The sequence below is a fragment of the Nuphar pumila genome, chromosome 5 (genome assembly GCF_984573655.1).
Source record: "Nuphar pumila chromosome 5, dmNupPumi1.hap1.1, whole genome shotgun sequence".
Lineage (NCBI taxonomy): Eukaryota > Viridiplantae > Streptophyta > Magnoliopsida > Nymphaeales > Nymphaeaceae > Nuphar > Nuphar pumila.
In genome coordinates this window covers 21,475,060-21,500,693 of record NC_143253.1, presented here as the reverse complement: position 1 = coordinate 21,500,693, position 25,634 = coordinate 21,475,060, and the positions used below count along the sequence as shown (strand labels likewise).

Here is a 25,634-nt window from a genome sequence, read left to right as displayed (position 1 = left end):
GGGATATCTAAAATCGCCGTTAATGCTAATCAATAGCGGTGACTTTTTTTATCGCCGTTAAAGAGTCTCCGCTATTGACTTTGTTTCTTGTAGTGCCCGAGCTAAAAACTGAACCAATTTAAACTCGAACCGATTATACTCAAACTTGTTAAACCATATGGGTCATTTTCATGGCTGTACCCATACTCAAACCTAGGCCCCAATCAAGATGGGTTCGGTTTGACATGTATATTTAAGACCCGATCCAATTAATGCTGAATCTGTTAGCCAATATGAGTCCACAATTTTTATATAGCTGCACCCAGTCCTGAACTCGAACCTGAATTAAATTGGGACGGGTTTAGGTCTAATTTGGGATTGAGTTTGATAATACCTAACCAGAACCCGATTGCACTCCTGAGTTGCATAATAACCAAAAGCTTTCACAATTATGTATGGGAATGGCCCATAGTTGCCATAGATGGGTACATGTATGATGTATGAGTATAGGTACGCAAGGACCTCAAAAGTTTTGGTTATGTTTTTAATTAAAAATGTATCTAAAAAATTGGTATGAGTTTCTAATAAACATTAATACTAGATTTTCATACCTTGTTTCCAGAATGATGGCTGAGTTTATGAAAAGTACATCTCATCATTTAAGTTATAAGAATAATACCATCATATATATTTTGATAAAATAAATGCTAAAAGTAACAAAAAAACAAAATATCCCATAATTTCACTATGTATAGCTATAGCAATGAGCCAATGTATCAATAAAAGCAAAATATTAAAAGCAATATGTTTTAAGACAATCAATCGTAAAAGTAAAAACATATAACAATCTCAAGCAAATGATGTAAATGTTGCCCCTTGCCCCTTTCTAGAATTTGTGAAAAGTATATGCAACTATGACCATGGTATCTTGCACGTCTTCTAAAATCTCAATCATGAAATTAATATAAAAAGTACAATTATCATATTTAAATTAAAGAAAAAGAAATAACCTGCTTCAATGGAAGTGAGAGAAGCCTTCTAACGGTTTCAATGGAAGTAAGCTAGATCCACATATATAAGAACGGTGTAAGAGGGGCTGCCGAGGTTCTGTTATCCCATGTCTTACCTTATTTGAGAGGGATTCAATTATTGCAATTACCATAGATGAAACCAAATTTGTTAGTTTGGTATTGGTTTCCTATATTTTTAGGGATAAGTTTCATATGCATTTAGAAACATGTTTCTTGGTGTTTCTAAAATTTGAAACCAGTTTTGTTTTAGTAATGGGTATTTGTATGCCTTACACACGATATGTAGGGCAAAATATGGTTTGTATGCAACTATGGAATAGCCAACCCCATGCAAAAAATATTTTTTTTCTTATGGCCTAATAGACTGTGGCCAGAGAAAGAGAATGAGTCCTCATTTTATGCCTATTGAGGAGGGAGAGATGCATAGTGATAGAGGAAGTTTTCATGCATATTAAGGAGGGAGAGATACATAGTGATGGAGGAAGTTTACATGCCTATTAAAGAGTGAGTGATACATAGTAATAAAGAGAGGAAGTTTCTTCATGTTATGAGAGGCAGTCCTCATTTTATGCCTATTTCTTTTTTATGGAAAAGTATTTTAAAAAGTGCCAAACACTTTACCCATAAAGATTAAACCTTTTTGTGGAGATGCACAGTGATAAAAAGAGAAAGTTTTTATATGAGAGAAAGAGGGAGAGAGAGAAATGATAATTAATTTTTTTAAAAATTATAAAGTGTCATGTAAGTAAGACATTTTGTTATGAAAACCTTCTGTAAATGCCCTTACAAATTTTTAATTACATTCTCAATTCATATGATAAGTTGTTAACTAAAAAAAGTCATAAAGCATCCAATTTTAATATTTTGGGATTTAGCGATTTAGGTTTAGGACTTGGGATTAGGATATTCACAATTCATCAGCACGATTTTGGGGGAAGAGCATTTATTTTATTCATTTTCCTATAATTTGTTATACTTCATTTATTTTTGCCCCAATAAGAATGGGAGGAAATTGTCGCTTTAAATCAATTTCAAGGCCAAAAGATTGCCATGTTAAACTTCTTGCCAATATGGTGTTTGGATCCATATCATTTTTGTTAGATGTTTATTTTAAGCAGTGCAAAGCCCATCCTCCCAGAAGGTCTGATTATAATCTGGGTCAGACCGTAAGGGTTCGATTAATATATAGATCCAGGTATGGTTTGTGAAATTTCATAACAGATTTGAGCCCAAGTTCAGACTAAGATCAACAAATTTTCAATATAAAAAAGATAAAAAGAATATTATTTTACCTGGTATGGTTCATGGAATCCTTATAGGATCGGAGTATGGTTTCTCTTATGGTGAGTCCGATTAGGCCCAGGTCCGGACAGGTACAATCATCTCAAATCAGGTATGGGTTTGGTTTTACCTGGGAACCAAACCCGACCCGTTGATACCCTTAAGGCCTAAGCTATCTGCAATGACACAACCCTTTCCAGAAGCGTAGAACAAGATATAAAACTCCAAGCTCAAGTCAACAATGTTATACGGCAACGTGTAGCATTCGGAGGTTCATATCCATAGAAAGTCCCTCACATTGTAATTAATTCTAGAAACAACTTTTTACAGGTGGCACCAAAAGCTTGACACTTGGATACACCACATATCGCGACGGTCTCTCGCGAAAACAAAACGTTGCGTTTTATTTTGCCGGTTCGATAAAATTGCTTTCGTGAACCGATGCCGTTTTTCTTCGTTTTCCCTCCATTCCTCCGACCCTTTTCCTTCTTCCTCACGCCCGAGAAAGAAAAGGAGAAAAGGCGAAGAGAGTGATAAAACCCTAACCTCATCTCCAATCCTAATCTCCGATCTAATCTTCCCTTTGATTCACCATTTCGAATTTGATTTTCCGACGGGGAAAACCCCAAATCTGCCTCCGTGTCAGGGATTTCCCGGGATTGACATGAGAAGAAGGAAGAAGAAGTGGCTAAACCCTTTTAGTGGTGACCAAAATCCGGCATCTTTCAGGGCGTTGTTTTCATGAGCTCTCGTTGAAGCAGGAGGAGGAGAGATGAGGAGTTTCAGCAGAGGGGAACTGCAGGATCGGTGGGATCGCATCGTTGAGGCCGAGAACAACGCGTCTGATCCGTCGGAGCAGGAAGGAGTTCTCAAGGAGAAGGAAGAATGGTGAGGCTTCTGCCTCTTTCAAATTTTTTTGTTGGCTCCTTTACTGAAAATTTTGACCTTCTTGCGCCGAAATTTGGGAAATTCGGGGCTTTTGGTGGCTTGATGGTTGTTGTTTTGGATCGTGCACTGCAATTGATGTTAGAAACTAGCGTACATTTGGTTAGAGGCATGCAATCAATGGCCCTAATGCTTCCTCTTTGTAATGGAAATGATTCGTACGTACAATCTGTAAGTTTGACCGAAAATGGTTGTGTAGCATCTGACCCAATCACGTAATTTGAAGAATGAGTGCAGTCGATTCGGTTACTTCAACTAACAGTTTAGTTAAACTGTGAAAAGCTTAAACATTTTTCATGCACTCATGTTCAAATTGTAACCAAGAAGAGAAACGTGGGGCTTTCTTTGGACTTGATATTTACTTGTTGCTCACTTTTGTTTTTCTTTTTGTGAATTTATAATAGTAATATACGTCACACCACCGAGGTGGTATCCCATGTGGTAAGCGGGGTCCTGTGCCAAGCTGAAGGCCCAGGTTCGAATCCCTCTGCCACATGGGGCTTAATAGATATCTGGTAGAGGTTTGCCTAAACCCAGCTTGCCTATAAAAAAAAATAGTAATATACGTCACATGGGCACTCACAAAGGGAATTGGGAAATGCCATTCTTATGCTATATCCAATTAAGAGTATGATCTAGGGCGCAGGACGTGGCACGTGAGTAGATTGGAGTATCCCTGTTGACATAAATAAGAGGTTGGGAGTGCATAATTTGAATTGATTGCCATATTGAAAATGAAAAATTTAAACTGGAAACACTAGGTTTGGGGCGACAGAACTAGATGGATTGTTGTTTTCTTGGCAGTCATATCTTGAGATTGGATGTGACGAAAACCTACATATAGCATGCTGGAGTAACATTTCTTGCAAAGGTGGTGGTTGCGTGGGTGTTGAAGGTTCAATTAAAGCATTGTCCAAGTGAAGACGAGCTTATCAAGTGGTATGGAGTGGTTTGAGATAACAACCTTTTATTCTTTGGTTTCTTAAAATGAGTGGAGCATAATGAATTGGTGCATTTGGAGTCAGGTGAGCTTCCTGACCAAATTCATTTGGTTTGTATCTGATGGTTTTTATGGGAAAATTTCTATAGACTAGTGACACATGTACTGGGCTGAATGTATAAATGTGCTGTTATTCTTCTCAAATACGGTGTTCACCATATATTCATTGCCACTTCTGAAAGTCAACATTTCCATAAATCTATAACGTACACTTAACAGGGATTGCTTAGAGAAACCTTCATTTGTGATCGTGGGAAGGCAGCTTTACGCAAGAATTTTAACGAGCACATGTTTCACCATGTGTGCACAAGTAAACATGGGAGATCACCCACATAGGGGCCTTTAGAACAGTGGTTTTTCTCTTTCATTTACTTGATGTGATAAATAAAATGTAATTGGATTTTGACCTATACCCACCAAAGAATCCAGATGCTGGATAAGTCTAGCCCACACTCTGACTCATTGACAGCCCTATGATCCAGTCTCTCTCTCTCTCTCTTAAATAGGCTTGCCATGTCCTTTTAAATTTTTTTTGCATACTGGTGTGCACTACTTCCTCCAAAGTTAAAAGGTATATTCTGAGCCATTAGGATTTTGAAGGGTGCAGACCAAAAATGAGAGAGCCGTCTAACTTTCTTTAGAAATGGAAACCATAAGAAACTGTGACCAATGTTTTCGCTAATAAAAACGGAGATCTATCAATATTTCTATTCGGTTCTCAATAATATTTATCATAATTAACAGCTGATCAAGCATGGGAAACTTTCAATATCGAAAACAAAAATGTTTGCATATTCTTTCTTAGAATTTCAGTCATAAAATAGATAATGAATATTGATTAAATAAATGCATGTTTATCTATTTGGATTTTGTTTTCTATATCTACTTCCAAAAACTTCCAAAAGACCTAACAATTTAACTAGTTGTTAGGGAAGTTATCTAAAGATCATATGTGCACATACACACACTTAAACTAAATCATCCTTTCTTGACAATCCTGATAATATTTAAAGGCTTCACATGTTTAAAGCAGAGTTCTACTTTGCATAAAATCAAATAAAAGAGCATATATACACGTTCTATGCACTCAACTTAAATCAACCTTTCTTGACAATCCAGACAAAATTTGACATCGACACATGTTTAAAACTGATGCTTTCAGATGGAACCATAAGAATTAATCTATGTCAATTACAAACAAACCCATGTTGAATTGTCCTGTATTAAGAGCTAAATTGGCTAAGGAGATGGGACTAGGAGCTGAAATATCAGTAGAATTCCTTTTTTATTATTTCAACTGATTAAGAAAACTATGTCAAATCTTTCTTTTTTTTGCATTTTTTCTTTTTATAAAAATTGCTATAATATCGAATAGAGGCCATTTCTTTTGTTCATAAGGATATTTCCCTTATTAACCCTTTCAAGGAAATGAAAGAAGAAAGAATTGAATCTTTCCACCAGAAATAAGAAAACAAAATTCAGAGAAAAATCATAGTTACTCTCTCTCTCTCTCTCCCCCCCCTCTGAAGCCCAACTATTTCACATTAAACCTGCTATAATTACCTAAGATCGACATAGAAGACCTAATCCCCATTGGTAGGGACTTCGGATGTCCGAAAACAATGTAAAAGATATGCATATATTATCATTGACTGGCAAAGAAAGAATGATATTGAAGTACTTTCTGCTGAACAAGAGTGACCAATGCTTTTCTGATGGTAAAATTGTGGGTTACTTTTTTTTTCGGATGTAAAATTGTGGGTTACTTTAAGTAAATAAAAATCTATAAAAATTACTAAAATCCCAAAATAAGATAAATGGAATTCTGCACTCATGACATGGCAGAAGGAAATGTCCCTATTAAAAAGAGGGTTGTGTTTTGATCAAGGTTGTAAGTATCATATCGTCACTCTTCGTTCGGGCCAAAAATAGGATACATATCATATTGTATTGTAAAAAATCATAATTTTTAATAAAAAATTCTCAAATTTTTGAAAAAATTCAAGAAAAATAAAAAAAATCTAAAAAAATTACAACACATGAAACAAACCATGCAACTGATAACTGACAATGTAAATAAAAGGCAACTACATAATTTAAACACAATTAAAGCCTTAACGATATTAAATTTACATCAAAGTCATACTAAAATAGTAAAATGTCATAAGTCGTAAGTAAACTATTGAGAGTTCATGATAACTAAAAACATCACAGGTAACCAATGTCTTATCTGCTAATCTTCATCTCTAAAGTCTAAACTATAATGATCCTATTTTTTATAGCTCAAGGATTAAGACAGAAAATCCTTATTATTGCATTCAACTGCCGCACTACCACCTCTTCATATTAGTGCTTTTTTTTGAGAAGTGAGTCATCATTATCATCATCTTTAGAATTTGAAACAATTGTTGGAAGTCTTTTTTCTTTGCATTTTTGTAACCTTATTCTTCTTCTAATTGCTTCTAGTTCAACAATAACATCAACACGAAAAGTGATAGGAATAGATGGAGAATCACATGGACATACTTTTTGATCAAGACCTGCAATATTTGCTTAAATCTATGTAGCCCACCTCTAATAATAACATCACAAAACACACATTTCAATGATGACTATGGTCGTGTTACATCATCCATGCTTTTCTATTATCGCCATGCAGGATCATCTCTATGACATGAACGTGAAGACAACATCGAAAGATCTAAAATAAAACATAACCAATTAACCAAAAAAAATATATGCATACATTCAAATATTCGACAACAAGTTTACACACACATAACAAACTTAAGTCCTAGCATTACAAATGTCGACAACTGCAACATTCGCCTGCTCGACTAAATGTTGAGGAGTCATAGCAGTATGAATGTCATCTTGTGCCCCAGCGGCAGGCCTAAGACATAAAAAGCTCTTAATAGAGCCTTTAGTTCTACCTCCTTTCGAAGAACTCCCTTCTCATCCTCTTTTTGTGCAGGCAACGACACTACTACTAGCACTAGCTACACCTTTTCCCCAAAAAACTCAATAAGAAGCAAATAATGAGGATTTTTTTACCTTAACCCACTTCTTTGAGTGGAAAAGGGTGAAAATGCATTCTTACTTGAGAAAATTGTAAAAATCCTATCTGTTGCGCATGAATCGACCCTCAAATCGCAACTCCTAGGGTCTGTGGGTTCCTCTCTAATGGCTTCTACACAAATAAGGGAGTCGGTCCTCAAGTGGTCTTTAAAATCCAAAACTGTAAAATTATGATTCAGGCACTTTTAAGTGCATGGAGTCCGTATCTTACGATACAGGTCGTATCATACCGTATCATACGATACAAGCTTCTATAGTACCATACATACGATACGGATGTGGTACAGAGTCGTATTGCGATAAGAGTGCGTATCGTATCGTTTTCCTTCATAGTAACGATACGTATTGTATTGTATCGTGCGATACAGACAACCTTGGTTTTGATGATTGGATTATTGTAACTTTAGGTTTAGCTTTAGGTTGGTGTCCAAAGAAAATAGTGCATGAATTTTTGGATTTGCACAAAATAGATGTATCTAGCTTGTCTAATATTTGAACGAGGTTCTTGGGAGGTCCTGCATTCATTTGATGGTGAAGGAAAGTTTTATTTAGTGCCCACATAATGTATATCTTGTGAGATTACATCTGGATGTGTCATGACTCATGTGTGCTTCCCTTTGTCATGGCTCTCTTATTAATATATGTGGGCATTTACACCTGTGAAGGAGGTTCACCTAGCTTCTCTTGCAGACTTTGGTTGGAGAAAGATTAAATGTTTTGTGGAAAAATGCACCTCTTCAAAACTTCCTGACATAATTTTTCAAGTTGATGAATTAAAACATGTTTCACAACTTTAACAAAATGAAGACCAAGAACAAAAGAACCTCATTCTTAATTTGTGAAGCTATGTCACATGGGTGCGGGGATTCAGCACTTCCAAAAAACCCGGGTGCGGGGGTGCGGCAGGGGCAAAAATGTAATATATATATATATATATATATATATATATATATATATATATATATATATATATATATATATATATATATATATATATATATATATATATATATATATATATATATAAAGGGGGTCCGGGGGTTTCCCGCTGCACGGTCAGCGGGCGGGGGTCCAGGGGGAGCCGCCCCTGGCGGGGGGTTATAGGGGGGAAGCCCCTCTCCCCAAGATTTTTTTTAAAATTCCGCAGCCCATTTCATAAGGCATTTAAAAAAAAAATCCAAAAAATGGACCGAAATGACCCTGGGTGCGGTCAACGCACCCAGGGTCGGGTTGACCGCACCCGGTGCCACACCCGCGTCGAGTCGCGTCGACGCGAGTGCGGCACCCCACTAGCCCTGTTACAAGGTTGTGAAGTAGCCATTTTCAATTACTTTGTTGTTAAGACTTGGCAAAATATTGTCGACTTCTTGTGTTCTCGTCATTTCCCTTGACAGACATAACACAATCCAAAATGGCAGTTAGTGGTTACTTAGATGACTATGCACTAAACAGGCCTGTTATTCATTTTTTATGCATTTCTTTCTAGCATCTTATATTGAATCTTGCATTAGATAGTGAGCTAGTAGAGAATTTGGCTAGCAATCATATATGATTTGTTTCAAATATGATCTGACCTAATGAGTGTTCTTGATAATTGTATGGGCTCTTTTAGATGCTCATCTGAATCAAGTAGTATAGGCATGGTTTTGTGTTTTCAGGAATTGCGTCAACTAATTTATGCTTATTATAAAGCTTGTCACTTCAGGTAATTTCTTTCTTGTGAAGTAATATAATGCGAGATACTAATGTATTGAGCTTACAACTGACTGGTGTCTGGATTTTCGTACTTGCTTCAGGTTTGCAGATATTTTCAGGTTTCTTATTCAGTTGCAAGATGGAATACATATTTGGTGTGGCAACTCAGAATTAATGGGGCCTCTTGTGGAAACCTTTCACAGTTACTACAAAGATGAGCATCAGGCCTCACCCCTCAAACTTTTGTGGAATAGAATTTCTCGGGAACTAAGGATATGCACACATTGCATTTCTCAGCACCATGAGGCCCAGAAGGCGTATAGTGTTGAATTTGAGTCAGATACTGTTAGCCCTCTCCTTAATGTGTTGCAAACCCTCGATGAAGAAAGGGTAACAGAGCAGCTTAAGCTGATCAACAAAAGGATAGCGGGGGCCAAAGGCAGCCCGTCAGATTACAATGATGAAGTCATCAGTATGCTGTTTGAAGTATGTTTTTTCTCCCCTCACTTAGTTGTCATTTGATGACATATTCCAACATTTTTCTTTCTGCTATTGCTTAGTTTTGTTGTTCTTTTTCTGAATGAACTGCTAGTTCTATCGATTTTTCTACTGTGGGATTTGGTCTTTATTGTATCTCAATCAGGTTGGGTTGTTTCTTCTCTCCTGCTATTTCAAATTTTATTTTCCTATCTAAACTCATAATTGCTTGTATTTTTCTCTTCTTCCATATTTTCTTCCATTTTTTTTACAGTTGCTGTAAGAAGGCGTTACTTGAGCCTTTTTTATTCTTACTAGTTGAGATTTTCTGGAAATTCATTGGTGAGGAGTTTTTTTTTTTTTTTTCGAATTTCCAGAGAAATTGCCACTTCTGCTGTTGGTGACTTTTAACATTTTACTTTGTCATTTTGACGTACTGATAGTTATATGTAAATATAAATATAAACAAAATATAAATAAATAAATATATAATCTCTGGTTTTCAGCGATCTACTTTTTCTCTGTTTTGCTGATGTAAGTGTATTTGGAGCTTTTGCATACCCTTGATGCTTGGTCATAACCATGTAACTGAATTTAAGTGTATAAGGATCTTTCCATTAGTTTTCAGCATGTTGGAAGGTCCTTTCTCTTCATCACTTTGTATTTGTATTGCATGTGAATTAATCTTCCATTGAAAAATTGGTTTACACATCCTTATGTAGCTCATTTAAGTGTCTTGATTGCCTACAGGTGTTGATGTTTCCAATATTGCTTGATGATCAGTCATTGGTTAATGAATTTATACCCTTTATAGAAGCAGTTGATAACTCCCATGAACTAACTTTGGCTGGGAATCAACAGTATCCAGTAATACTCTCAATTCAAGCCATGGCTGTGACTGCTGTTCTTTTTTTTTTTTGTATGTAATATAATTTGTGTTATTCTTAGATATCCTTTAATCTACCTTCTTTAGGGAGTCTATGCCCTTCTGTTTTTGAAAAGTGAGAAGGTTCGATCAATTGGTCTACGTCTTGCTGGAGGAATGGGGAAGTTGAGGTACTGCTTCCCTCCCTCTCTCTCCCTTTAAATAATTTGATGTCAGACTTGTTTAATCTTGTATCTGTTTATAGAATGTAATTTTCTCATGATCATCACTGATGAATCATTGTAACTATCATGGTTGCAGTTTTTTCTTTTGATCTATTAGCTTTTTATAAATTTTCATATCTTGTGTGATGGTAATGAGAATAAACTTAAAGCCTTTTGGCTGTTATGATACTGCATCTTTTATTTTTTATTTTTTATAAACTTGGCAAAGGCATAAACATATACCCTCATACTGAAGCAGAATTTGTTCACTTGATTTGCTGAATGCCGTACCACTTTAGTTTGTTCTGTTGTAATGTTGGTAGAAACATAAACATATTGATTCAAACTGAAGCTTAATTTGTTAATTTTGCTTTGCTGAATGTTGTATTACTTTTGATATTGTTTATTTTGATTTGCTGGAAGTTTGCTTCATTTGGTTCTATGAATAGTGGAAATGTGCTATTGTTCTTCATGTCCTGTCCACATAGTGTAAAGAAAGTAGAGCCTTCAAATAAGTACAAATGTCCATCAAAGAAACCAAAAAGGACAATCCCAAAGAGCCACTATGGGCACACTCACAAAGGCCACTAAGGGAACACACCAAAGAAGGCTCACGATATGAAAAAATAATATTTTACTAATCCACAAAAGCATGCAAGATGCATACTTACAAGGAGGGGGAGATCCCCTATATAATACCACATGAGAGAGGGACTTATAACCGTTGGACAAGCTCCAACGGCTAGTCAACTTTGAGTTGACCAAAATAAAAAATAACAAAAATAAAAAATTACAAGGATAAAAAGAATACAAAATATATAATATATATATATATATTATATACACACATTTTAACACATAGGCTCAATTCCTTGAGTTCCACTTCTCCATGTCTTTGCGTGTGCGTGTACTACATAACTATGCTTTTGTAGCATCCTTATCCATTGCCTTTTATTGCACAGTTGTGCATATCAGATAGTCCATAGTCACTGAGTTCACTGTCATGGGTTTCTAATGCCCAACGACCCTGACACACTGGAGTAGGATCATTTGAACTAGGTTGTGGGTAGTGATTAACTGCCAAAGTAGAGTACCCAATTACAATGGGCTGGTGTTCACATTCTCTACCTCCCAATGGAAAGCAATTGTTTAACTTTTTTCATGAAGGCTTTCAGACATGGATGTAGGTTCTTGTTTCTGTAAGATTTCTGCTTTCTCTGTTAAATAACTCTACCGTGACAGTTTCTTTCTCACCATCATGCATTTAATTCTGTGATGGTGATATTAATAAAATTGGTCTAACATTTTAGGCTACATCTCATATGTATATACGTTAAAAGTCTTGTATCAATCAAGTTGAGGATTAAATCCTATCTCCATCTGTGTCACTGTTTTAATTGTCATGCACTTAATTCTGAGTTGGTTGTCAGATAATTTTGGGATGAATATTTCATCTTGTTGTTTAGTAAGTGGAAGTTCACTAGTCCAGTCTCAACCAAGTTCGTGATGCAGTCTTTTTAACAACTTACTCTTAAAGTAAGATTTGGTTTCATCAAGTCCTATTGGAAATGTCCACTTGTTTGTCTTCCCATCTGTCTTGGTATACTTTTTTTCTTTTAAATCTTCAATTGTGATTGGGTGATCAGTAAAATTGGTAGAATTCAATTTTATTACTAGAGAATTGTCCCTTGTTCATTATCTTTGTAGGATATGTATTACAAGTGAAATGATTTCCAAAATTTATCTGCTTATTACTGTAATCCAGGAAAGCGGCAGATTTAGAGCCACTACAGCCCCTTCTGAAGAAGTGTATATCTATGTTGGAGTTTGAAATTTCACGGTCAACTTTGAACACTCCACGACCAAGGTTGCAGCTTGAGCGTATAACAATATGGCTTGGGGTCAAAGCACTGTAAGTGAACAAGATAGACAAAACCCGGTGATGTAGTTGTGAATATTTGCATCAAATATCTCCTTTGCCTGATGCTAGCATTCTTCACAGTATTGCATCTTCTTGATATGACATGATCCTGTGCAGGCTTGTGTTCTTGGAGGCACCAGCATTTGAAGAAGGCATATTGGAACGATATCCCATTTTTCTCAGCATTGTACTTAATCACGTCAGTGATGATACAGTGGAATTTACACATGCTGTTACCTGCCTGCGTGTGCTCTTTGAAATGCTTGGTGGGTTTTTCTTGTTCTTTTTTCCATTAAATTTCTCGTTAAGTTATTCATTCCTTGCCTATGGTGGTTTGGGGGATCCATTGTGTTTAGGTTGTAAACTTTGGTTGAAAACAACATTTTCTCCAAGTGTGATGCGCAACACATTGTTGGGTCAGTGTTTCCATACGAGAAATGAGAAAAGCCATAAAGAAATATTTGATCTTTTCCTCCCGTTTTTAAAGGTCAGTTTGACCCTTTTGATAGTCTAATGTTACACTGTTTCTTTCTTCTTCATTTAGAACTTTTGACATGTTTTTTTGTTCATTCAGTGATTTCCTTGAATATTTCTATGCAGTCTCTTGAGGCTTTGCAAGATGGTGAACATGAAAAGCAACGCCGACATCTTCTCTATTTCCTCCTCCACCAAGTTACCCAGAGTAGTAATTTTAGTCTTCTAATGCGAAAGAAGGCTTGCAAGGTTGGTTTATCTCTTGAAAATGAGACTGCTACTAACAACTGTCTTCTCGTGCCCAGGCTATTTCTTTTCCTGTCATTCAAGTTTATTGTCCTTTCCCACCTCCACCTCCCCTTTGTGATGGTTGCTTCTTGCTGTTTGTTGCAAGATTCTATTTGCAGATAGCTCTTCTTATCATAGATCGTGGTTATAAGATGAATCCTCCATGCCCACCTTTCGAATGTTCACATATGTGGTAAGTTACTACTTACTGAGCCTTCATGCTTATATTTTTTGAATCAATTTGTACTGTGTCCTGACTATTGTTCCGTATTGTTTGTTATTTGGCCTTTTACCTTATCTTGTTCTGGTTATTTTTCCACTGTTTCTTGTTCTTATGTTAACATGTGCAGAATATTGAGTTGGCAATTATTGAATATATGCTTTAAATCTGTCCTACTTTTAGTTCAATTAGGTCCTCATTGAAGGCATGAATTTGTGATATGCAAATGTTTTGGCGAATTTATGACACTATTCCGTAGTGTCATGCCTTACAACAATCTTTATCTCTTTCTCTGGGTCAACCACTTGCCACATAGAGGACCATCCTAAGACCAAGATAGGCCCTAAATTTTACATTCAGCATACATCTTGTTTGGTTCTGCCCCTGGTCAGTAGCATTGTAGGTTATCTGTGGATTCCTTTTTCTCCTTTTAAGCCAAATTTCAGTGTCCTATTATATATTCTTGTTCCTCCTTCAACTAACAACTAATGCATATAATATAAAATTATAAACATGAACCCAGTTCATATTTGTGTGCCTAGATGCCCAGTTGCATGTTTACAGGACATATGGAACCAACTTTCTATAGATCTGGGATCCAGGATGTTAATTATAGCTTTAAGCCCCTTCTGTAGTATGTTTGCCACAACTACAATTAGAGATGGATATTAGGCTGGCACTCCGCATGAATAGTGAACTTAGGCCTAATCTTTGGGCTTGTGCCTGAATATTTGGGCTTAGATCTATCTCCCTCACGATGTCAAAGAGGATCCATGTTGGCCTGTTTGCCTGCTTGTTAGGTTTGTGGTAACCAATGTTGTTAGTATCATCTCGGACCCTGAATCATTTTCCAAACAATTCAGGTGAATCGGGCGATACCGATTAAGAGGTGGATTGAACTGAATCACCCAACTTTTAACCAGGGAAAGTCACGTGTCAAAAAAATACTAAATAATACTAAAAACTATTTTGACCATTTTTCATTTTTTTAAAAAAATTAGCTAGTTCATGTCATTTCTGTCTCGATTTTCTGCCAATATGATATGTATCGTGCGGTTCAGCCCGATACTGACAACATTGGTGGTAGCAATGAAGTGGAAGAATGCGTGATATTTTATGTGAACTTTTTGATTATGCCTTTCGTTTGGAAGAAATACTGGAGAACAATATAGTATCATATGACAGAGTACAATATGTATCATTATTATTAGCATTTTTGATACGATACAAGTGTGTATAGTATTCGTATCGGCTGTATCATACAATACAACCTTGTATCATACCGTATCATATGTTACAGGTCTGATGCATTTTAAATAGGCTGAAACTTGTTTTTTACCTTTTGGGTTTTAAAGAGCTCTTGAGGGCCGACTTCCTCATTTGTGTAGAGGCCATTAGAGGGGAACCCATGTACCTAGGATTCGTGAGAGTGATTTGGGGGTTGATGGTTTGCAAGGGAGATGGCTTTTGTGGTTTGCTCAATTAAGAGTGCATTTTCACCCTTTTTTCACTCAAAGAAGGGGTTTAGGGTAAAAAATCCCTATTCTTTGCTTATTGGGTTTTTTTTGAGGAGGATGGTATCAAATGACTTGGCATGACAATAGGACACTCAAGTAACGAGTGACAACCGATTGAAAATCGAGTGCAAGTTCTGCCATAATATATTTTTTTGTGGCATATTCCGGTTGAAGCATCATTTGGCCGGAACACATCACAATGTTGCCCCATGCACATCAATGAATTTGCCGGGGGTCGTAAAATGACAATGCCACTAGTTGCTTAACACTTTGAGAGAAAAAAAAAGCAAGAGAAGGGGATAGATAAAGTGAAAATCATGTATGCAGGACCATGGGGTGATGTCTATGATAAGCTTCCTACTTTTGATCCAACAACCCCTTGTAATAAACTGGGAAAAAAATTTAAGTTTGGATTCGGGTCGGATCCGGACCCGACCCAGACCCAAATGGAGGCACCGCCTCCCATGTTTTGAAGACAGGGAGGCAAGGGTTTCAAAGAGAACTCCCGCCCCCTTCTTCCTCTCTCGTTCTCTCTCCTGCACTCTCACCCTCTCGGCTCCCCCTCTCAACCTCCCCCGACTCCCATCTCGTTCTCCCTCTGCTCGCCGGAGACCCGTTTCGATGCCGTCGTGGATTGCCTTCGTTCCCTTCGACGCCACCGACGACGGCAACTTCCAGGAGCAAGCCTGAGTCACCATCGCGTCCGGTCTTCCCTGAACACCGCGCCGCCATCGCCGACGACCCCCCAGGTACACCCCTTTCTCCTCTTTGCTCTCTCGTCTCTTCCCCGATCGCCTCTTTTTCTCCCTCATCTTTCCGTTGCGCAGGGAGGGGTTCAAGCCGCCTCCCTACTGCCCTAAATCATTGGGGAGGGGCAAGGCCCCCTCCCTGCGACTCTTTTCAGCGAGGGAGGGGCCGAGCCCCTCCCTACGTCGAGTTTGGTAAGGGAGGGGCCGAGCCCCCCTCCCTGTGCCACTATTAGGAGGGGAGGGGTCGAGCCCCCCCTCCCTGCTCCTTACTCCCCGTGGGGTCACAGGAGGGGTCAAACCCCCTCCCTGTGCCCACTCTTAGCAGGGGAGGGGCCGAGCCTCTCCCTGCTCCCTATATCGGCAGGGAGGGGGCCGAGCCCCTCCCTGCTCTCCTGTCAGTAGGGGAAGGAGGGTCCAGCCCTTCCCTGCTCACATATGCGGCAGGGGAGGGGGTTGAGCCCTCTCTGAACCCTCACCTTCTCCATGTTCAACCCACCCGACCTGTCCTCGCCGCTTGTCGGCAGGGGGACTCCCTTCCTGTCTCGTCTTTGGTTCGATCGACAAGGGGGCAGAGCCCCCTGTCGTTGTGCTTTCACGTCAGGTTGGGCGGGGCAGAGCCCCCTGCCTGTGTCTTTTCTTCGATCGGTGGGCACGGTGGGAGGATTGGGTTTCTTCTCGCCGCCCTATGCTTACTGGGTAGGGGAGGACCGAGCCCTCCCTGTGTTTTGTTTCTGCTTGGCAAACAGGGGCTCATCCCCTGTCTTTGTTTCTTTTTGCAGGACAGAACAGGGTCGTCGCTGCTGCCCTTTTTCAGAGATGGCGGAGGACGGAGTCCCCTACCCCTCTTTGCATTCTTGGCGGGCAGGGGGAAGCCCCCTGCCTCCCACTTAGTGGCTAGCAGGGAAGGGCCTCGCCTCCTTGCTCTCTTGGCAGGTAGGGCGAAGCCTCCCTCGTTGTTTTCTTTTGGCAAGGGTGCAACCCCCTGCCTCCCTGCTTCTCGCTGACAGCAAGTCGGTAGGGGCTCACAGCCCCAACCCCTGCTTCGTGCACTTATGGCAGGTGCGCAAGGGCACGATGCCCCTGCCTCTGCTTCCCTTATGTCAGGACGACGACGGTGTCTCTGACCTTCTATTTTGGTGTTAACTTGCTAAGATCGTCACTTTTGCAGCTCGTACGACTGATCCTGCTCGCGCTCTGCGACCCGAGCCGTCTATCGCTTACACTCGCAGACGCCAGCAAGCTTGCAACTCTCAAAGTTAGGGGAAGATTGCATAGAAGACTTGGATAATTGAATTGAGTTCAATTAACTAAAACGGATAATTAAATATATATATATATATGCATATATATATCATATATATTTATACGAGTACCTATTTAACTCAAGGATGTGGTTTCGCGATCCTTGTCCTTTACTTTGTCGTTGCGCATCGCGCAAAGGTTCTGCGTTGCACTGCTGCTTACGGTCTTTACTTTGCTGTTGCGCATCGCACAAAGGTTTGGCGTTGCACTCCTGTTTACAGTCTTTACTTGCCGTTGCGCGTTGTGCCGAAGGTTTGCGTTGCACTTCTGCTTACCGCCTTTACTTTGCTGTCGTGCTTTGCGCCAGGCTCTTGCTTTTGCATATGTGTTGCTACTGCCTTGCTATTGCAGATGACGCTCAGGTTCTCGCTCATTGCATACGCGTTTGAGGCACCCTCGTGGAGGATGCAAGAGACATCTATCACTTCCTCTTGCGACAAGAGTTCAGTCGGGAGCTGGTTATACACCTTCGTCTAAGGAGAGGGATACCTCGCAAGGATCCTGGCTCTTCGTGTGCGCAATCCTGTAGAGTCGACTTGAGATTTTAGGGAGCTGCGCAAAAGCATCCAAGACTGCTCCAAATCGAAGCATTTGGAAAGATGTGATTGGCTGATTCTGCTCGCCTTTTTGGCATATCTCGGGTGATCCCGAATTGGGGGTTCGAGCGAACTTCTTAGCGGGTGTTCTGTTGAGAAACCCGTATCCCCTCTATCGAGGCCGGTATCGAGTCATGCGAGACATGTAGATACCCCCATAGCGGATGTGATTCGAGATAATCATATGCATAATGTTGGCACAAGGTACTGCTGTTTCAAAAGATAGAGTAAAGTTGATAAACTTTACATCTTTGTGAAACACTCCTGTTGAGGCTTCTATTGAGGAGCTATACTCCCTTTGTCCTAGAGTACTTGTAGTCGTGCACGACACGTCTAGTACTGCAATGATCGGATGAGACGGTCGTGCGACCTCGAACAACGCTAATGCAAAATGCTGTAATCACATAAATGACCTCACATTCGCCTTCACATGCAAGATGCTCGAGTGGTTTAAAGACCACAACATAGGATGGGTCGTTAGTTAAGCAACCCCTAACACACCCATTCGCTTCTAGTTGTTCTGTCATGGGAGAGGACAGAGCGGTACAAAACTCCAATGGACAGGTTGTTAACAACCACCCCACGGGCAATGATACAGCCTCCCCAGTCATTGGAGTTAAGGGGAAAGGGGCTACATTAGTTAGCTCAACACTTCTGCAGAAGTTGGATGCATCCGTGGCACAACCTCCTTTGGGGAATTCTCTTTCGGCTAAAGTCGGCCCTTTTGGAGCAGAACCGACTAGCTATTCGGGTTATTGAAAATACATAGAATAACAGACGTCCGAACTAGTCTCAATTGTTTCTACGTTTTGCCTGCGCGTACCCGCAGACCAGTAATTATCGAAACATAAAGTCTGTTCACACTGGTCGATCACTTGTTTGCTCGGTAGTTTAGTATGCTACTCGTTGAGCTGTGCACGCCTGTCAAGGCGTTACTCTAGTTGGTTAAATTACTTATGCAGTTCTTTGCGGAGTAATAAGGAGTTTCTCATACTAGTTAAATGCTTATAATAATAGTATTATGCCAGTTGCTACATATTAGCATGTGACCTGCTTTATCCTTTGGTCAAACTGTTTGGTGCTTGTCGTAGCGTAACACTTGTTGGCTTGCATCTCTTATGATTGATGTGATTGCATACAACTCGTACTCTACGAACTGGTGGCAACTAGGATTGATGTGGCCGCTTGTCTTATAAACTGCTTACATATTGTGATATAATTGTTGCCGTATGATTGCTTATGAATGACTTGTGATGCAATGATTTATGCCTCACGATTAATTTAATTACTTGTTGATGGACTGAGCCATTTGATGGTAATTGTATGTTTTACGAGCATTGCTATGAGTGCTTGTCTTATTCAGTTGTTTTGTTTGACTGACGGGTAGAGTTAGTTACTCTTCGCCCATAGAATCAACTGGATTGCCATATCTGCGTGTTCTTATGTGTCGTTTACGCATGCTTTGAGGTCCTATTTGAGGATTGTAATATTCCTTGTGGCAATAATACGATGCGTAGGATTATATGCTTCTGCGTGGAGTGATACGATGCATATTGCTGATATACATGCTTGTGCCCATATTGTGGCTACTGACCCCGAGGCGGTCAATGGTTCAGAGCAGTCAATTATTGATGCATGTATCACTGAGTGGGGTGTCTAACGAGCACCTGATCTCCAAAGGATTATCTGTGGGGGTATGTATGATCAAGATCAAGTGACCCGACTAGAGTGAGAGATTCTCTTTGAGGACGTACACTGTCCACGAACGGGTAGCCGCAAAGACGGTGAACTCCTGTGAGGAAGTGTATGGTCCAAGACCAGGTATACCATCTAGGGCGGAATCCCTTGTGAGCTTATACATTTCCCAGACCAGGTGATCCGACGTTGATTTTGTTGTTTGTATTAGTGGCTATCGACCCTGAGAACGATCTTTTGTGTTGATTGCGTGTATCACGATGATTTTCATTGGATATGACATTTGTTGGGGACCGACTTCCCAAAGGTTTCGCTGTGGGGGTATGTATGATCAAGATCAGGTGACCCGACTAGAGTGGGAGATTCTCTATGAGAACGTACACTGTCCACGAACGGGTAGCCGCAAAGACGGTGAACTCCTGTGAGGAAGTGTATGGTCCAAGACCAGGTATACCATCTAGGGCGGTAATTCCTTGTAAGGTTGTACATTTTCCAGATCAGGTGATCCGACTAGAGCGGTAGAATCTCTGTGAGGATGTACACTGTCCACGAACGGGTAATCGCGAGGTCGGTGAACTCCTGTGAGGAAGTGTATGGTCCAAGATTAGGTATACCCTCTAGGGGCAGTAATTCCTTGTCAGGTCGTATATCTCCCGGACCGAGCGATCGGACGTGGATCTTGTGTTTTTGCTTACCATAAAAAGTTATGGTGAGCTGTGATGCTCTTCTGAGATTGTTTGAGATAGCCAATTATAAATTTATAGCGTCGACTTTCTGTTTTAGCTTGATTACATTCATGACTCAGGTGTGAGAATCAGATCATTAGCGATTTGAGTTAGTGATCATGTTTTGGACCTTCTACGGAAGGGTGAGCTTTTCTGAGAAAGTATGATGCCTTAGTGAGTCATAACTGGTGACAGTTGTTCGAAAAGGGTCTTCACGGTGACCTGTGCAAGAGAGAAGAGAACGAGATATTGGAAGAAGAGTCTGCAGAGAAAAGGCGTCAGATTACCTGCGTCTTCCATTATATTGAGAATATATTCAATATACAATCCTAGGGTACGGAAATACCCTCTAATGACATCTTAAATTACATTGGAAAGAAATTGGATCTTTTGACCCAATCCGGTACATGACTCGAGTCGGGTCCTTCTTACATATACATAAGTTGGGTCCAAGACCCAATGACGACTTCTTTTCAGCCTCCCTTAAGTTGTGCATGATCTTGGACCATGAACAATTTGCCTTTCAGAAACCAAAATCTGTCCTTTGTCAACCCTTTGGTGAAAATGTCAGCAACTTGTTTTTCAGTTCGCACGTACATGGGCTCAATCTCTTTTTCTTCAACCTTTTTCCTAACAAAATGCTGATCTATCTCAATATGTTTTGCTCGACTATGATGAATGAGATTGAAGGACATATTGATGGCACTTTGATTGTCACACAGTAGTAGTGAACGAGCAATCAGTTCTCCCATTTCTGTTAGGAGATGTCTTATCCATGTAGCCTCAGCAGTGAAAGCAGCCATCGATCTGTATTCAGCCTCAATGCTCGACCTAGCAACCGCCTTTTGCTTTCTACTACTCCAAGATACCAAGTTCGAACCAATTAAGCTACAATAGCCAGATACTGATCGTCACTCATCTGGATCACCCACCCAATCAACATTAGCATAAATAATGATCTCATGACCACCGCCTGGATCTAATTCACTTTTCTTGTATACCAGTCCATCACCAACTGTACCCTTCAGATAACGAAGTATTCGTTTGACTGCCTCCATATGCGATGTATGAGGTTCATGCATAAACTGAGACACCTGATTGACCGAATATACTATATCAGGTCTAGTGAAGGTCAGGTATTGCAACATGCCGACTATGCTACAATTCTTAGTGAGATCTCCATATATATCCCCTTCTTTAGAACTTAGTTTCTGATGGATGACACTTGGAGTTGCTAACGACTTACAATCTTTCATGCCTGCCCTGCTGAGAATGTCCAACGTGTATTTGTGTTGAGTAAGTGTGATTGCATCACATCTTTTATCAACTTCCACTCCAAGAAAATATCGCAGCTCCCCTAAATCTTTCATTTTGAATATCTGATTTAACAATTTCTTTACTTCCTCAATATGACCTTTGCAGTTCCCTCTGATGATGATATCATCTACATATATCAATAGAAGAATAGTGACATCTCGTTCATTGTGAATGAATAACGAATGATCCAGAAAGGACCGAGAGAAGCCGTGCCTTTGTATCTCCAATGAAAAACTCTCGAACCAGGAACGAGAAGCTTGTTTTAATCCATAGAGTGCCCTTTTTAGCTTGCATACATATTGCTTGGCGTCTCGTTCTGCATACCCAGTGAGTTGTTCCATGTAGACTTCCTCTTTTAAATCCCCATGTAAGAATGCATTTTTTACATCTAATTGGCTCAATGTCCATCCATGTTCAATGGCTAAACTCAACACAATATGAATAGTTCCCATCTTAACAACAGGGCTGAAAGTTTCATCGAAGTCTTGTCCTTGTTCTTGTGTAAATCCCTTGGCTACAAGTCTAGCTTTATACCTTTCAATGCTCCCATCTGGTTTATACTTTATCTTGTATACCCATTTTGACCCAACGACATTTCTATCTAGTGGTCTAGGCACAATCTCCCATGTTCCACATTCATGTAGGGCTTCCATTTCTTCATTAATTGCTTCAACTCATCTTCTAGAACTTGCAGCTTGATAGAACATGAGAGGCTCATCCTCTTTATTTATGGACGTCAAGAATAGCTGAAAATCCAATGAAATTTTTTTATAGCTTACCCACTTGTCAAGTGGATGTCCAGTCCGTGAGGATCTTCTGCTATCCAGTGTCTTTGGAGCGAGACCAGGAGGACCCGTATCTGTACAAGAAGTGGGTGATGGCTCTTTCTCACGCCGGGTGTGTTAAAATATAGTTTGCGTATGGATCTGGATCCAGATCCATACGCATGGTATGTTAAATGAAACACATGCTGCATATTACTCATTAATGGCATCCTTGTAATATTTCTGATATTACAAGGATAGTTGTATACTTGTTTTATACATATGAAGGTTAGGGCTTGGAGGTCGAGCAACTGAGTGCCGCCCCAGCCGATTCTCTCTCTCTCTCTCTACTTTCCTGTGCAGGCTGAGCCACAGACTACGAAGTCTCATATTGTGCAAGCTGAACCACAGACTACGAAGTCTCATATGGTATCAAAGCGCAGGGTTGCGAAATCCTGTTAGAGGCGTGTTCAACGAGATCTTGAGAACCAGGTTTTGGCTCGTCTTCCCCTTTCTCATTCTTTCCTTTATTGAAACTCGTCCCCTTATTGAAACTCGTCTCCTCCCCTTATTGAAACTCGTCTCCTCTCCTTATTGCAACTCCCAATCTGTCTATTGCAACTCGTCTCCCCATCTCTCACTTATTACAACTCCCAATCTCAAAACTTTTTTTTTTATTCTCCTCTCTGACTGCAGCCATAAACCCCATAAACCTCTTAACGTCTGTCAGTTTTAATAAAACTGCAACTCGTCTCCCCATCTGTCACTTATTGCAACTCTCTTTTGTTTTCCACTTTTAACGTGTCAGTTTTTTTCCAGAAATTCTTTCCCCTATTTCCAGAAATTCTTTGATTCTAGATTTTTTTTCCCTTTATTGCTATTTAGTGTCCCCTGTGCAACGTCTACAGGCAGATTGTAACTGTTTACAATCTCGATTCTGTTTAAAAAAAAGTTATTTCCAGATATTGGTCGCACAGGTACATGTCTTGTTGAAGTTCTCTTGATTGATTAAGTGATCTCAAGCCTGTTTGTTTCTTCCATTCGTTTTGTTTGCTTATACATTGTCCCATTGATATGGATTACTCATCGTCATTCGGTCCCTCTGCAAATTTCTTGAGTCAGCTCGTTACAGAAAAACTTACTCATTTTAATTTTTTGACTTGGAAGAGGCAAATCCTTCCTTTTATACGGAGTCAGGATCTCGATGAACATCTGGATGGTTTAGTTCCTATACCACCACGACTTATTTTGCAGGAAACCAATGATGAGAAGGGTGACACAATTACCATTTCTATTAAGAATCCAGAGTATACAGCTTGGAGGAAGCGGGATCAGTCTTTGGTTGCTTATATTACGTCAACACTCTCTCAAGAAGTGTTGGTTACTCTTTCAGATGATTGCACTGCGGCGGATCTGTAGAGTAAGCTGTCCCTGACATATTCTCAGATATCAGAAGCCCGAGTTCTGTACTTAAAAAATGAATTTCAAAGTTTGAAGAAAGGCTCCATGACAGTCATGGAATACATAGGCCTCTTGAAGAGTATTACTGATCAATTGGCGGTTATTGGAAGTGTATGCTAGATGTTGGGAAGAGAAAAAGAAAAGAACAGAGAGAGAGAGAGAGTCTCGTCATGGTGGACAAGAGGAAGAGGGAAGGGGAGCAACAGAGAACAGAAGTAGGTGGTGACGAGAGAAGCGCGACGTAAAGGCATCAAAGGAGCGAGCAAGAGGAGGATGTTAAAATGTAACATGTAATACATATATAATATATATTAATAAAATAATAAAATAATAAAATAATAAAATAATAAAATAATATATATTTATATTTCTTTATTTTTTTATTTATTTTCTAGTTCACTTTGAATTAGATGGTCAAGATCTTGACCATATTTATAGTCGTTGGACCTAGTCCAACGACTATAAATAGAGTCGTTGGACTAGGTCCAATGACTTAAGAAGAGATCCTTAAGAGCTCTTCCCTCTCCACTCTCCGTTTGTATATATAGGGGTGAGCTCTTCCTTTGTATCTCAATGCTTCTTAAGCATATTTTGTGATAAATAAAGATTCATTATTTTTATTGTGTTCTTCTATTTATACCCTTTTATGGGTTGTGTTTGAGGTGTCTCTAATAAACACTCTTTGAGAGATTTGTGTGCTTTTGTGGAAGACCACCATTTCATTACATGGTATCAGAGCTCTGGAGACCTTAGATCTTGAAGAACTTCTGCCTCGTTTTCCATGCCTCATTTGCAAAAGAGTGTATTATCTTGTTCAAGACTCGAGTTTTTTTTTTAAAGAAAGGAAGCATTTGGAGGAAGCTTGGCTACGAAATTTCGTGTTTGTGCTCATTCTTCTCCTCTTTTATCCTTCTCTTTCCCTCTTTTCTCTTCTCTTCTCTATTTTTCTTTTTACTCACCCTTGTAAAAGATGAATGACAATAATAATATCACCATCATGTCTATGAAATCAAATGACACTAATTATGTAACATGGGCTTCGATTATGAGCAACACATTTGGGGAAAAGGGTTGTGGGGTATAGTGGATGGTTCCAATTCGGAACCTAAACTAGTTCTCACAAAAATTGAGGATGATAAAAAAGTTATTCTAATGGAAGGAGAGAAGAATAACGCGGAGAAAAAATGAAAATAGTGGAGAATAGGTCATAAAAAAATTATGTCGTGGCTAATTAATAACGTGGACATTAAGAAATACTCTAGTCTTGCCAAATTTGAGCATGCCGATAAGGCTTGGGAATACCTTAAAAATATGTATTCCCTTAAAGATATTGCACATGTGTGCAATTTGCAAGACATAGTTCGAACGATGACTAAAAAAGACAAAACTATTAGAGAGTATTACAATGAGTTATCCAAACTTTGGAAATAATTGACTCTTCTTGAGCCCAAATAATATTGTGCCGAAGATATTGAGCTTCACCAAAAGCAACTCGATATAGAACATTTTTATCAATTTGTAAATGGTTTAAGGTCAGAATTTGAGTTTACCAAATTGACTCTTTTACATCATGGAAAGGTTCTTTCTATCGTTGATACTATAGAAGAACTAAATATAGAGGAAAATAGACTTAGAAAAAATACTCCAAAATCTGATGATGATTCCGTTCTAGCTGTGTCTAGACCGAAAAATTACGTGCACACTTGTAAGCCACCCCACTTTTGTAGACAGAATGATGACTTTGATAAAAGAAAAGTCATTTGCCACAATTGTCATTAGCCAGGGCACTATAGGCTTCAATGTCCAAAGTTAAAGAGAAGAGAAGAAAAGAGAGTTGCATATGTTGAATCAGAATGAAAAGATCAAGATCCACCTGTATCTATGGCTCAATTGATGGAGATCCTTTAACCTCTTCTTAAAGGGGCATCGTCCTCAATTGAAGTCTCAAATGGAGCGGCTGTTGCATCCTTTTCCGATCCATGTAACTTTCCTTGGCTCCTAGACTCTGGTGCTTCCTTTCACATGACCTC

The 25,634-nt window shown here is 39.4% G+C and overlaps 1 protein-coding gene across 1 annotated transcript in view; it reads left to right on the top strand.

The window, feature by feature from the left end:
- The first annotated feature begins 2,704 nt into the window (after positions 1-2,704).
- Positions 2,705-25,634, top strand: part of LOC149837069 (uncharacterized) — a 126,473-nt gene continuing 103,543 nt past the window's right edge. The window contains exons 1-9 of the mRNA XM_090007960.1: positions 2,705-3,179; positions 9,111-9,495; positions 10,237-10,353; positions 10,460-10,542; positions 12,341-12,487; positions 12,614-12,762; positions 12,853-12,983; positions 13,097-13,219; positions 13,378-13,451. Coding sequence (XP_089864086.1) covers positions 3,064-3,179; positions 9,111-9,495; positions 10,237-10,353; positions 10,460-10,542; positions 12,341-12,487; positions 12,614-12,762; positions 12,853-12,983; positions 13,097-13,219; positions 13,378-13,451 — 1,325 coding nt within the window. The 5' untranslated portion in view covers positions 2,705-3,063. The remainder of the gene's footprint in view (positions 3,180-9,110; positions 9,496-10,236; positions 10,354-10,459; positions 10,543-12,340; positions 12,488-12,613; positions 12,763-12,852; positions 12,984-13,096; positions 13,220-13,377; positions 13,452-25,634) is intronic.